The sequence below is a fragment of the Spermophilus citellus genome (assembly GCF_964194105.1).
Source record: "Spermophilus citellus genome assembly, chromosome: 13".
In the NCBI taxonomy this organism is placed as follows: domain Eukaryota; kingdom Metazoa; phylum Chordata; class Mammalia; order Rodentia; family Sciuridae; genus Spermophilus; species Spermophilus citellus.
The window spans coordinates 51,664,462-51,679,994 of NC_138193.1; the positions used below are offsets into that span (position 1 = coordinate 51,664,462).

The window sequence follows — 15,533 nt, forward strand, 5'->3', positions numbered from 1 at the left end:
TCATTCTTACCAGAGGACTAAAGGTACCAGCTAAATCTACGTCATGCTTGTGATGCCCGCGGCTCTCAACAGTCAAGATAAACTAGGTGCTCAAGAAATCTTTGTTATGGTTACCTACAAGGGGTAGGAATGCCAAGAGAAGAGTTGGAAGAGCAACTTGGTGAAGGGGAAGAGTGGGCTACACCACATTGACAGGTGCTGTGTATCTGATCTTGCTCTTCAGGCCTGCACTCTCACTGTATAAGAACCTGACATCATTTCCTCCCAATCTACCCCCCCCCACCTGCCCTGCCTAGGATGTTAGATTCCCTAGAGATAACACTCTGCTCACCCCTGGACAGTGCCATGCCAGTGACCAGAGACTGCCCTCTGAGCCTCTCACCTCACAGTGACACCTGCACTCCCTGCTTCTGCTGCTGCCATCTGACCACCTGCTGAACCAAATCCCTCTGGTTCTATCCCTCGGCTCCACATGTCTAGCACCAGACCTCCCAGTCTGTTTGTTTTGATACCCACCCCAAGATCACACCCACCATAGGAGAGGCACCCATATGTCCCAGCTTGCCCAAGACAATCTCAGTTGGCACCTGTGGTGGTACCATGGCTGTGAATAGTACTCTCAAAACTGGGCAATAAATTATAGGGTTCCCACAGGGACAGCCCACAAAGCAAATTCTTACTTTGTTTTTGAGGAACCTTAACGATATATTTAAAGGAAACAGGACAGGGATTGGGGAATTGGGTTCCAGATCTGGTGCTTATCCTATAAAAGCTTGGGCTGATTCATTTAGTTTGTAGCAGCTGGCTTCTTTGACTGTAAAAAGGAGTTTGGATTACGTGATCCCAAAGATCCCTTCCCGGCTGACACCTGACTCATAACCCCATGAAACTGAAACATTATCAACCACCACCAGTTGTTCTGAGCAGCCCCATGCTGAAGGGAAAGTGCATGGGCTCTGGAGTCAGGCTGCCAGATTTTGAATTCTAGCTTGTCCTTGGTTCTGAGCCTGTTATCTTCATTTGAATGGTAAATAATAAGAAAAGTTCCTACACCGGAAGGCAGTTTAAGGGTAGCTCAGCTACCACACAAAGAGCATGTGGTCAGAAGCCAGCTCTTAGTAAGCACTATACTTGTTTGTTACCTTTTAAGTCCTTTGTGAGGGGAAGGAACTAATGGGACATCATTGGAAGGCTTCAGGGAAGGTTTTGTTTGTTTGTTTGGTTTGGGTTTGGTTTGGTTTGGTTTTGATACTGGGGATTGAACACAGGGTCACTTTACCACTGAGCTACATCCCCAGTCCTTTTTATTTTTACTTTGAGACAGGGTCTTGCTACATTGCCCAGGCTGGTCTCAAACTTGCAATCCTTCTGCCTCAGCCTCCTGAGTAGATGGGATTACAGGTGTACACCACTGCAGCCAGCTCACAGAGGGTACTGAAATAGGAATATTCGGGAGAGCGCATAAGCAGGAGGAAGTCCCTCAAATGGGAAAGAAGAAACTGGCAACAGTAGCACAGGCCTGTAAACCCATCTACTTTTGAGGTTGAGGCATGAGGATACCAAGTTCAAAGCCAGCCTAGGCAACTTAATGAGACCCTATCTCAAAATAATATAAAAAGGGCTGGGGATGTGGCTCAGTGGCAGAGCACTTGCCTAGCACGCAAGAAGCCTTGGGTTCAATCCCTAGTACAGCAATAATTAATTAATTAATTAGAAAATGGGTATGGAGGAGGCAACCTAAAAAGCTCTCATTAACCCTAATTAAAGTAGTCAGGTAGTTTGTCTGGCTTCATTCCTTCCTTCCTTCAATGATATAGAGAAAAGAAAAAGGTTGAGAATAGGTCTTTTGAGAATACAGACCACCTCCAGCCTTTAGGGGCCAACCAAGGAAGCATGGTGAAGGAGGTAAGAAGATTGGGTAGATGCCGGGGTGGGCACCAGAGCCTGGTTTTCAGAGCCTGACTCAATCTGCTGGTGAACTGTGAGATAAGGCTTAATATCAAGGTCCCTCCAGTGAAGGAATGTCAAGGAAATGCTTAGAGATCCAGAGACAACAGCACAAAAAGTTTGTGACTCACCTGTAAAAGAGGGTGGCACTCCAGGGAAATGTGTGACTCTATTCACAGGAACAAGGTCAAGACTCCAGACCTCCAAACTGGGTTGTTTTGAGATTTTTTTGGTTCTGGTGCTGGGGGATTGAGCCCAGGGCTTTGCACAGGCTGGGCAAGCACTACCTCTGAGCTACACCCCTAGCACCACCACTCCCCACCCCCACCCCCACCCCACCCCCTTTTTTTTTTTTTTTTTTTTTTTGACACAGGGTCTCATTAAGTTCCTGAGGCTGGTCTTGAACTTGGACTCCTCCTGCTTGTCTGCCTACAGGCATACACCATACCCGGTTTCTAACAGGAAACAGGAGTGAGTATTAGAGGGCCAGAGTGTGGGTTCCACACAAAGGATCCTTTGAGGTTTGTCAAGAAGTAGGGGCACCCTACTACTCTCAGCAGGAGGGAAGACATGAGAGTGGGAAGACACTCTATGGCCAGGGGTCTAGATATGAGGAGCAAAGAGCTCCCTGCTGAGACCCTTCAGGGAATCTCCAGGAGTCAAGGGGAACCAAGCCTCTCAAGGCCTGTCTTATGATTCTTTAGCCCTGGATACCTCAAAGGCTTTCCTCAGTGGGAAGACAAGGCCTATGGCAGACATGAGCAAGGGTGAGCAAGGATCCAAAAGGTAATCTCTACAACAGAAGAAAACTTCCATAGGGAGAAGCCTGAGCAACTAACTGCCCTTGGGGTCTCTACCCTTGTACTTCTGGGAACTCACTGGGGAACAGTAGGGAGGGCATTCACCAGTGAACAGGAGTGAGTAAACTAACACCATGATCATTCAATGCAATTGTGTTTCTCATGGCATCACAAGGAAGATGCTTCAACCTGGGGTATACCAATGGGCAAGGCATCCCAGAGATCACCAAATGGGGATGTGCCTCAGAGAACCAGAAAGAAATCATGTTAGAGGAGGGGGTCAAGGCTGGCTCTCCTAAGTTCAGGTAAGAGATTTTAGAAGCTGAAAGGGACGGCAGAGATGTTTCCTTTTTTCCCAGCTCCAGGACTCTCCCGACCCCAGCCCTTGGTCCTCTGATCAAATCTATCATAAGGAAGCACAGGCAAGCTAGTACCCGCATACTCTAAAAGAAGCTCATGGGAATTATTTTGAGGTCCAAGCAGGGCCTCTTTCTGCTCCTGTCCACCTGGGTAAGGCAGGAGGGTAGGTAACAGTGTCTTTCTTTTTTCCTTCTGTGTACTATTATTTCATTACATAATAACTATGTGTCCATAATAGTTCTAAGAGCTTGACATATTAACACTTTCTCTGTTTAATCCTTAAAACAATCCTCTTTTCAACAATCTCTCCCTTTTATAAAAGAAAGACACTGAGGCCTAGAGAAGCTTCAAAACTAGCCCAAGCTCACCCTGTCAGGATTCAACCCCAGGGAGCCCGACTCCATATCTCACTACACAGCCTCCCCCAAGAACTGCTGGACTGTCCCTGTACCCCAGTGGGTATCACTGGCCCCTCTCCTCTGCTCCCCAGCTGTAGCAGCTCCTGAGCTCAGGTTTCACCAGGTCACACACCTGCCTTGTCCTTAAGCCTGGCAGATACTCAGCCTCCCTAGAAACTCCAACACAACCACAGCGAGAGTTTCCCAAGGATAAGAGCAGACTTCTTTCCCACTGGTTTCCTGGAAAATGGGCACCACCTCCATTTTTCTGGTTGAGAACAGAGAAACCTCAATTGGCTCCTGCCTCAGGAAACCCACCCTTCAGGGAGAGATCATGGGCATCTGTCGACAGCTGGAGACTGGTAGCCTCACCTTAAATTCCTTATTTGTAAAAGCCTATCTCCCACCATGACTTCCCATGATGTGACACACTATTGAAAGCTGAGGGCTTTGGTCTCAACCAGGGCTGCCAACTAGCTATACAACCATGAATGATGTACTTGAAAATTGAAAGGAAAAAAGGGGAATGGGCTATGTTCTTCTAAAGCAGTTTCTCAACCTCCACTCTACAGGCATTTTGAACCAGATAATTACTTACAGAGAATGAGGCCGGTGGGGGGGGGGGGGGGACGGGATGGGACAGAATGGGACACAGGATGGGTATTTATCATCCATCCCTCAGCTTTTACTTATTAGATGCCAATAAAACATACTCACCCACCAATGTGACAACCCAAAATGGTGACAGACATTGCTAAAGTTGCCCAAAGCACAAATTTCACTCCTAGTTTAAAAATACTGCTCTAAAGGAATAGTTAAAAAAAAAAAAAAAACAGAACTCCATAAAGCTGGATAGGGTCTACAAATCTTAACTCTGTTGCTGGGATAGGCCCTCACGAAAAAATTTTCTGGCCCAAACTGTCAAAAGCACCAAGGTTGAAAAAACAGTTTTAGAAATAATCAGGAACAACCCCTCCAGTACAAGAAAGAGGGACAATGTCAAGAGGCATCCAATGAATGTGGGGTTTTGATTTGCCACACCCCACCCCTACTGCTTTGAAATGGCAACAACAGACAACACACAGTGTTAGAAAACAAACCGAACTTGCTGACTTCAAAACTCCGCATTGATAATGAGGAACCTCTTATCAAGAGTTGGTCTTTGAAACAGGAAGTATCTAAACAAAGGAGGCCCACTTTCTGGGGCACCCAAGATTTTTTGGTACATCAGATCTCCTTACTCCAGCTGCCACATTTAACTCTGTGGTTTGTGTTGCTCTGATTCTCCCTAGAAAAGGGCCCTCAACTGCCCCCAAACTCCTCGGGGTACTAGAAAAGTTCAACTTTGAAAAATGAGAAGAAAAAAAAAAAGTAAAATGCTGACTTTGGCGGAGCAGCCTGAGGGAATTTTAATCCCTTCAAGAATAAAGAAAAAAAAAAAGCTTCTTAGTGAATAGGATCTTGGCAAATGGATGATTCACAAAAGCTACAAAGTATTCTTACTACCACCAACAGCTGTCTTCTGAGCAACAGAAGGGGTTGTATTAAGACAGTAAAATGTTACAAACTGAAAAAATGACACATTGTACCTGACAGTTAACCCAGCAGGAATTAATAGTCAAAAATAATTTTATTAAGGTTTTAGCAAGTAGTTTACCCCTACTATTTTAACCCCTTATCTAGAGATTAATTGGCACTCACTCCCCACCATGGCAATGTATCCTCTTTAGGTTTAATAGCCATAAGTTTATCTTTTCCTGGAGACTTAGCTCTCCAGATAAATGCAAAGTGTTTGTTTCCTACCTGGTACCCAGAAAGCCTTGCACCCTTAGGTGAAATAAAGAAAGAAGGAAAAAAAAAAAAAAGAAAAGAAAGAAATTAAAATTCTTATCTGTCTTGACTCTGGTTGCTGATGAATCATTCTGCTTCCAAGATGCTCCCCTCAAGTCCACAGTTGAAGGTCACCACTTGCTTATACAGCAAGAAGCCATAAGTGAGCTCTGTATATTCCAGAATTGTCATAAAATGTTTTTCAATCTACGTGTATCAAAACAATTTGATCAATGGATAAAGGAAGAGGTAAATGCTTGATTTCAGATCTACAGTTAACTCTGCTCTGATTCTTATTCCTACGAAACAAAAATCTTGTAGTTTGTATATTAATTTACCCCAATAAAATGAATCTTCTATTTCTCCAGATAGGACACAAAGCCTTGATTGCTAAAACAGGAAAGGTACCCCCTTCTGTCTTTCTGCCACTCAGGATCAGTCTTAGGCCATAATCCCAAGGAAAGAGTAGCCCTGAGAACTGCATTTCCTTCTGCCCATCTGCCCATTCTTTATTCCGCTTCTTTCTCCAAGAAGGCCTCCTCTTTCATTCTCACCGAGTGCCCACCTCATCGGTGGACAGAAATCATGATGGTAAAATTGAAATAGTCAGGATTTGGCCTGTCCTGAGGAAGGAACTGAAACTGAAAACCACCAACTCTCATGTATGGTAGAAATGCAACCAACACCATGCAAGATTCAAGTGCAGCAACGTGGGCACACAGGAGAGGTAATAAAAAGCAGGAAGAGGAAGTAGCATTGGAGCTGGAAGGGGTCATGTTGAGAAAAGCTAGGTTGCATGTTCAAGGCCACAAGGGCAAAGGTGGAATGACCCAATGTGAACGGCATACACTTAAAGGTATGGCAATTCAAGTCTTTGGGGAATGAAAAGAGGGAGAGGAAGAAGAGGCTGAAGATGAAGGATGGGGTCCAGGACATGCAGTAACCAATACAAAGTTGTCAGAGGCTTTTGAAATAATTCAGTCTAGCTCCAAAAAGAGAACAGAAATGGGGAAACTTTAGGAGGCCTCTGAAGTAACCCATAGACCAGTTGACAAAGGTGGAGCAGTCAGAAAGGAAAATGATTTCAGAGCTCCCAACAGGAGAGCTAGTTCTATTTCTGGACATTATTGAGTACAGTTGCTACCAGTAGGCATAAATCAGTAGTCCACTATGTTCCTCAGAGGTAGACAAGTAGTGGTCATGAGCATGGTGCTCTTACAAAAAGAAAAATAAGCAAAAAAAAAAAAAAAAAAAAAAAAAAACCACCACAGGGCTCTTTCAAAAAAGCTAGTGACCTTGGGCAAGTTACTCTGTGCTTCAGTTCCTTACCAGCAAAATAGGGATGCTCTTAATAATGGTACTTATCTCATGGGTTACCCTATGTCTAGAGCTTAGGACAGTGCCCAGGTACAGAGTAGATGTTTCATGTTTGCTCTTGAGTTCCCAAAGTTTCAATCAGCAAAAGTGAGCAAATAACCCTTAGTGTCACCCTAAAGACCAAAACATTAGGATTGTCCATAGGAGACAAGTGATTCCTAATGTGCCTAGTTCTGGACAGGTGACATAAACCTTCCATGCTCTCAAACTAGAATAGGTAAGATGATGTCATCACAGAGGAATTTCAGAACAGTTCAAATAAAGAGCTTTCCAAATGACTATAAAATTAAATTCAAACTTCATCCTTCTCTCCTAATTCTTCCATCCAGAAATTCATTCTGATTCTTTTCTTACTTTCCATGTAACTACAGCTAGAATCAAACAGCTTTGCTCACCCAAACTAAAAACTTAAATCCGAGATCTGACACCTGGTGAGTTAAAGGTCTGATTCAACTCTGCCCCCATTGGTAACTTACAGGAAATACATCCAAATGTTCTCAGGGACACTTCACAGACTGAAAGGTAGCTCCTAGAGAAGAGGAGCCTACAGGAGAGATATTTTCACTTTGTTGTGTCTCATCATACTTCTCTAAAATGGACAAGGCTGCTCCCTTATGCATCTTACAAAAATAAATAGTAAGTCCAAAGCGGTTCAAGGTCCTGTGGTGAATAAGCCACAAGACATTAAAACTCACTTCCAGATTCTCTGGCTAATTTTCTTTCCACTCTGGAATCCGGGGAGATGACCCCCATTCCAGACCCCAAGAATAGTACAACTTCACAGTTCCAGTCTTATTTCCTCTGAAGGAGGGAAAAGCAAACTTGTTCAAGAATTCAAATGTCCTGGAGCGGTATTCACTCAACTGAGACCTCCCTGGGATTAATGATCCTCCACTTTGTATTTTAGAGCTTGCCAAGAGATGATAGTCTCCCCCTCCCCCAACAGTTAACTCCTATCTTGGGCAGAGAAGCCTACAGAAATTGCCAAGATCCTGCCAGCCTAAAGACATGCTTTTAAATAAACTGAATTAAAGTGCAGGGCCACATCCCAAGAAGGGGTCAGAAAGTAAAGACATTTACAAACAGAGTAAACCATCGCCTCTGGATCCCCCTCAGGTCTGAGGTTCATCTGTCATGGCTCTGGAAACATCAAGATTATAACCTACCATTCTTTCCTATGCCCTTAGGACAGCCAAAATGGGAATATGAACAGCTCGCCCCACAGAACGATGTCAAGACATTTTCCCTAAATAAGTGTTCCCATTGGACCCTGAAATCTCAAATATGTAATTGAGCAATGCTGTCATTACCTCACAGCTATAAAAGAAAACTCCCACCCACCCCCTGCCCAGACCATCCCCTCCCTCAAATCATAGTCAAGGACTCAGGCCAGGAGCCAATATCCTTAATCCAAGGTATTTCAGAAACTCAATTCTCCCCCAGAGTGAAAGCGCCAGGAACCTGGCCCTAACTAACCCACCCCCACCTTCATACCCAGAGGCAGGGAGAGAGAGGGCTCGCAGCAGGGCCCGAGGCTCTTTCTTATGTAAATGAACCGGCAGGCCGCCGAGGGAGCTCGGGTCTGGGGGCAGCGGAAAGCGCAAGGGGCACCGACAAGTCGGGGCCTGGCGCAGGAAAAGGCTCATTTTCAGAACCACAAAATCTCAAAGAATCTGGGGAGGGGGAGGGGTCCTCTCCGAGCAACTTCTAAAGGAAAACCAAAAAGTAACAAAAAGGGCGACCCCCACTCGGAGGCGGGACCCGGGGACGCGAGGCGGAGCCGTCCAGAGGCAGATCTGCTAGGGGGATGTACGCCCCTCGTGGAGCCTCAGTTCCGGGCACCTCAGTTCCGGGGAGGGGGCGCGGCGGCAGAGCTAGTCTGCGAGCTTTCCCGCTCCTTCCTGGGTAGTCTTTTCCTCTGGCCCTCCTCCGCAAGGCGAGGAGGGACGACTAGGGGGAACAGCACGCCTCCTAAACGCGTCCTTAAGCGCTGGAGGCCCCCAGCAGCCCCACGCGGCCGCGGCGCCTCCTCCCCCAGCTACAGTTCTCCCCACGTGCTCTCGCCGGAACTCGGGCTACCGGAGGGGGGTTCCTCCCACGTGGGCCCAACAGTCCTAGACTACGTGCCGAGCTACCCGCCCTTCCAAAAGAAGCTGGAGAAAAGGGGTAGAGGGAGAGCGCGAGCGCGCACGGGACAGCAGGGAGGAAGAGAGCCAGGCGGTGCTCGAGCGCTGGCGCCTCGCACGCGCGCACAAGTCTGCCAGCGCCTAGCGGACGTGGCTCCTCGCGCCCAGGAGTTTCCCAGCTACCCAAGACTTTTCCTGCGTCCCAATCCCTGAATAAGGAGGAAGCGGGTCCCGGCAAGATCCAAGAGTTTCCCGGAGAACACGCAACTTTATCGGAATCGAGCCAACCCGCCCCAGCCCGCCACTACTTACTTTCTGCACTTGGTTATGGTTGAGCTCCGTGAAGAGGCAGGCGATCATATGCGAGGCAATCATCCTGTTGCGGCCAGGCGGCGCCGACTTAGGAAACTGAGGCGCGAGTGTTTGCAGGGGAAGCGGGTAGCGAGGTCCTAACCGCTTTGTATGCGGGCCCGGTTGCCCGGCAGGAGCGGGGATTCCTGGCGGTACACAGAGAAGGTTAACGCGGGCTGGGGGATCTCGAGTTTCTAAAAACAGGTTTGGAGAGTCAAAATTGCTAGAAGGCGCCTAAGTATAGCTCCTGGCGACGAGTCTGGATGCCCAACGTCAAGGCGCTAACTTCTCCCACAGGGTCACTAAGGCTCAACTTAGCAAGAATCACAGCCCGACTCCACTAGGGCGATCGGACCTATCGGGCTCACTCGCGCTATGCTCCCTCCCGCGTATCTTAGCTGAGTGACACGGCGTTGCCAGCGGTGGCCTGGGACTCCAGCGCTGGGGTTCGTGCAACAATGTGGCTTATTGAGGGGCTGCCGGCTCAGGGGCGGGCGGGTCAGTGACGCGCGCAATCTCATTGGTCGCGCAGGGAGGGTGTGTGCGCCCGTGGGCCGCCCGCCGGCACGGGACAACCAATCAGCGTGCACAGCCCGCGGGCGCGGCCGCTCCGACACCCGAGCGGGTAAGCTACAGAGACTCGCCTGGGGCAGGGGGCGGGGCCGGGCGCTGGGGATGGGACGTGTGTTCCGTGGCAAGAGGCTGGAACGCAAAGGCGCATGAGCCACCGCCGCGTCAGGCTCGGCTACGGGTGGGGGGCGCGTGATCTCTGGCCCAGGAGGCGTGGAATGACTGGAAAGACAAGTCACTGGACCCGCACACGCCCTGGCCCAGTCGCGGAGAGGGACACCGTCTGGTATTTGGAGATCACGTGAGGGGTCCCCATCACCCAGTCACACTTCTGAAGCATCCTGGTTCTCACCCTAATTTAGGGCTCAACCGGTCCGCCTAACGCTGATGCAAAGGGAGCCGCCTTGACTGCTTGCTTACTCTCACAGCCATTAGAACAGTCGGCCCATCTATCCCTCACCCCACTGATAAGCTATGGGTTTTACTAATCCTGTACTACATGTGAGGAAACTGAGGCATCCGAGGCCTCATGGCTAACCAGTGGTGGATGGTAAAAGGAGCCCATATCCGTTTTGACTTTAAGATCTTATTCTCTTCCCCATTATTGTATCCTTCCTTTCTAGGAGCAGGAATGAAGAAGGCAGGAAAGGAGCATTGCCTGCAGCTTTGGGTCTAATATGTGGGCAAAAATAGGTGATAGTAAGTGTGAAACTGGATGATCTTGGACCTTGGTGGGTGGAGTGGCTTAGAGATACTGAGAGAAGCAAGGTCCCCAGATTTACATATATTGAGCTGGGAACCTGGCTCAATGGTTAAGTGCTTGTCTAGCATGTCAAGGCCCTGGGTTCAAGTCCTAGTATCAAGAAGAAGAAAACAAGAAATGAATGTTCATTGTTAGGGAAACACACACACACACTACCCCACCTTTCAGCAAAACTTATAAGCTGTGTACCCTTGCCAAATGCACATCCTCAGCCTTCTTCTCCTTTACTCCAGTCAGGATTGAAACCAAACTGCTTTGATCATAGTCACCATAATGGTCTATGTGTTGAAAATCTTGTGTTCTCTTCTGTCTCCTGCCCTTTTTCTTCCTCCATCTCTCAAAGATTCTAGGGACAGTTGTTCACATCCTGCATCTGGACTTACCTTTGGACACCCAGTCAGAACCAGATGCTTCACTCTAATGGCTTTCCACTAACTTCACTCCCCAGGCTCCTCAATTCCTGTTTTCTATACTGGTGACTGCTGGAGTATTCCAGGGCTACCTTCCACCCTATTCTCTGATCTTGTTACATTCTCTTCCTGGGTAATCCCTCCAGCCCCACGACTGTTATGTCATCTGCACAGGGTGACTCACAAAGATAATTCTACAGCAAGGACCTCTCCCAGAGCTCCAGACTTATTCCAACTGCCATTTGTCATCTCCATGAAGTGAGAGCATTGCACACTTAATATATACCACACTGGATTCAACTTTTTTTCCCCAAATTTTTTCCTTGTCCAGTTGTGTCAGCAAATGGCATCCTATTCACTTTAATCATCCTTGATTCCTTCTTGCTACTCACCCTCACATTAATCAATCCATCAACAAGCAGTCAGTCTGACCTATCAAATTGACCCTGAGTATTGATGACATTTCTCTCTCCATGTCTTTGGACACATTCTAGCCAAGCCACCAATAACTTGGCCAGAGCCAGTACTACTGTTTCCATTCTTTTCTACCCCCATGCATGTTGACCCCTATGATGTCTTTTTTTTTTGGGGGGGGGGTACTGGGGATTGAACCCAGGGGCACTTAACCACTGAGCCATATCCCTATCCCTTTTTAAATATTTTATTTAGAGACAGGGTTTCATTGAGTTACTTAGGGCCTCGGTAAGTTGCTGACACTGGCTTTGAACTTGCAATCCTTCTGCCTCAGCCTCCCAAGTTGCTGGGATTACAGGCCTGTGCCACCACTTCCAGCTTATAATGTCTTTTTCAACCAGGAACCAAAGTCATGTGTTTAAAATACAAACCAGACTGTCTTTTCCTGGCTCAAAGCCATTTGCCAGTTTCTAGTCTTTGAATAAAATTTGTACTAACAATGAACACCAGACTTTAAGATCCCTGCTTCCTTCTCTATCCTGTAAGACTTTGCTCAGTACACTGCTGAGCACTCACTCTGGCATGCTTTCCTCGAAAATGCCAAGCTCTTTCCCACCCAAGAGCCTTTGCTCTTTCTTTTTCTTCGATCTGGAATATTCTCCAGACCTGTTTCTTGCTGCCTTTTCTCCCTCAATGAGGTTCATCTCAGATATCGCCTCCTCAGAGTGCTTTCCTCTGACCATTTTTTCTCAAGTTCCCAAGTCACTATTATTTGGCTTTGTTGATTTCCTATTCTTTCTCTTCTCACTAGACCAAACTACAAAAGGGGATAGTCTGTGTCTATGTTGTTCCCTCATATTTGCAGTGCCTAGAATGGTGCCCTTCAAATAGTAGGCATGTAATTAGGTATTTATTGCATAAAGTAACAGAAGAAATCCTAAAGATGTCCATGGTTCACATTTTGTATAGCAGTACAGAGAGTTTAGCTTTATATGCTTTATATATCGTTTCTCAAATGTTTCCCACCTCTCTATCTACCCCAGTTCACACACTCAGTATCTCTCGCCTAATTACATCAGCCTCATATCTGGGCTTCTGTATTTAGATATCCAGCAGACTTAGATATCCAACAGAGATGTTTAAAGCAGGAAGTGATATGATCACACTTGCTTTTGTAGGACAATAACAGCCCTCCATTGGTTAAGGGAAGAGGGTCAGAGACCAGAGACAAGAAAAGAGAGAAACTATAAGATAAGGACCTGAGCCAGTGAGCTGGCTATGGGTTTAGGTGTTATGAAGTCTGAGGCTGAATCAATGGTTTGGGCTAGAGGCAGGGGGTAAAGAAGAAAATGCCTGCTACCTAGAAACACTTGAAAAGCCAAAATCCCTGTACTATAAAATCCATTGTCCCCAGGCAGATGGGACCAAAGCCAGTGAGACCAGGGCAACTGTGATACCTTTTCCACAGACTAATTGTAATAGCCCCTCCACTACCCTCTCTGGTCCCATTTCATGTGGACCAGATAATGATCACAAAGTGCTTTAAGTCTTTAAGTATAGGTTATCTCTTACAAAGCTCCCAATAATCCTGGGAGATGGTTGGAAGAGGTATTGTTTTCTTTCTGGGTTTCTTTTTTTTTTTTTTTTTTTTTTTAACCATACCAGAGATTGAATCCAGGGGCAGTTTACCCTGAGCCACATCCCTAATGCCCCCCCCCCTTTTTTTTTGAGACAGAGTTTCAAAACTAAGTGTCTCACTAAGTTTCTAAGGGTGGCTTCAAACTTGCAATCCTCCTGCTTCAGTCTCCCTACTGGCTGGAATTACAGACATGCACCACTGCACCCAACTTTGGAGTAGTTATTGTATGTGCCACAATTCAGACATGACAAACTAAAGGGAAACTACCCACACAAAACTGAGACTTGTATCTTTGATTTCTTTGGACTCCAAACTCCACACCTAGAGTTTGTTATTCATTGATTCTCACACACACAGGCACATGTGGACATTGAAAAGTGATGGACAATCATACAATTTACATTCCATAGCTCCATGACAAAAATCAATCAACAAATATTTATTAAACCCTTATGATGATTCAAGGAAACAAACTATGATTCCTGGGGCTGGGGTTTTAATTCTTGGTAGAGCACTTACCTAGCATGTGTGAGGCACTGGGTTTGATCCTCAGCACTACATAAGAATAAAAGGGTTAAAAAATATTCTTGCTGCTAAGGGATTAACTGTTTAGTCAGAGACTTAAAAGCAATACATGTGACAAATATTATGGAATATAAGAAATCTATCATTAACAAATCAATGTGTCTGTGTCCTTGTCTGTTTTTTGATTTGGGGTTTTATGTATTAGGGATTGAACCCAGGGATGCTTTACCTCTGGGTCCACCCCCAGACCTTTCTCACTTTATGTTTTGAGACAAAGTCTTCCTTAGTTTCCCAGGCTGTACTCAGACTCTTCATCCTCCTTCCTCAGGCTCCGGAGTTGCTAGGATTACAAGCATGAGTCACCATGCCCAATATGTCTATGTCTTTACCTGCTGTAGAGTTTTGGAAGAGGGAGGTAGAAGACACAGGCCAATATCAACCAAGGGTGGTCTGACTAGATGTAGATGCCAGCTTTCCAATTTCATGCCAGGCTGGTGCTGGCACTGTCCCCACATTACACTGGCCTGAGCCTGGCCACTGGACCTCATGAACTATCCTAGAAAGACACTACTTTGCCAAAAGACCTCCCTCTGCCAAATATTATTTTTGTCATTGCTGTTGTCGTTGTTGTTGTTCGGATTTATCAAGTTGCAGCATGGGATCATGTAGAGAATTTTAAGAATGAGGGTGGTGGACCTGGCCTGTATATACATTTTATGTTATTTTTAATATTGGGCACTGACAGTCTGTATAACCTCTTGTATTTCATGGTTCAATTATAATGAATAAATTTCAGAGATTGGGAAATTTAAAATTTAAAAATGGAAGCTACAAGGTTTCACAACAATCTCATTTCATTTGTAAGAGGTGCAAATAGGACCCATTCAAGCTAACTTAAAGACAAAAGGAGGTTATTGAAGAATATTAAACCCCTTACTGGACCTTCTGGAGGATCAGAGAATTAGGCTTGGAAGCTAACCACCTGAGAGTGATGCCTAGGCTCCACCCTAAAATTCTGCCAGGGGAAATTCTATTGCTATGGTCACTGGGCTAGCATCTCTGCTCATACTCCTGATGCCAGACATGGGATGCTATAGCCAGGATGTGCCACATTTGCCCTTAACAGCTGGATGTCTGTCTCTCTGCACCCTTGATGGAAGGAATTCTATATAGCATTTCCTTCTTAAGGGTATTGACTTTTAAATTGACATTTTACAGCTGGAATAGCAGAGATTTAGTCCCACACCCATGGCCTAGCTGCAAGGGAAGCTACAAAAGCAGGCCAGGGAGTCAGGAGTCATAAGGTGGAAAAATCTCAAAATATAAAAAAGATGTTCAGGGCTGGAGATGTGGCTCAGTGGTAGAGCACTTGCCTGGCATGCATGAAGCCCTGGATTCCATCTCTAGCATCACAAAAAGAAACAAAGTTTTTCAAAGGAGTCTGGGAAGTCCCAAAGCTTGGCAAATATCCACCACACCCAAGAGTCACTGACTGTGCTACATTGAAAAGTTTAAAATGCACTTAGACAAATTGACCTTCTAAAATCCAAAATGCATCAAAGGACTGAAAAATAGGATATCTGTACTCCATGAGTTAAATTGGGGGGAAGTAGTCAGTAGGCAAATTGACACCAGAAAAACTGACACAAATGAATTGACAATGAGCCAGATGATTTGGCATGCCGACCCCACACACAAGGTGTGACCCAGAACCTATCCACGCATGCATGCAGTGTCACAGCACATATAAAAAAGCCACTAGAAATATTGCCAGGGGGACTGCTCCAAGACCATCCCAGATATGAGGGCTACATGTCTAAATTTCTTATCCTGATGGGCATAGAGCCATGAGAAGGGTCTTGTGGCATGGGAGGCTGCCATGGGAATGCCAATTGGTCTCGGGTCTTTCCAAGCCCTAGTTTTGTCATCTGCAAAGTTCATGAGATCAAAAGATGGAAAGTGTGAAGACTTCCATGTAGTGAATCCTGAATACCAGTTTCCTAAATGCATTGTTCATAATGAC

General features: G+C 46.1%; 1 protein-coding gene across 1 annotated transcript in view; it reads right to left on the reverse strand.

The window, feature by feature from the left end:
- HK2 (hexokinase 2) overlaps positions 1-9,652 on the reverse strand; it is a 59,786-nt gene extending 50,134 nt beyond the window's left edge. The window contains exon 1 of the mRNA XM_081265048.1: positions 9,151-9,652. Coding sequence (XP_081121174.1) covers positions 9,151-9,213 — 63 coding nt within the window. The 5' untranslated portion in view covers positions 9,214-9,652. The remainder of the gene's footprint in view (positions 1-9,150) is intronic.
- Between the last annotated feature and the right edge of the window lie 5,881 nt (positions 9,653-15,533).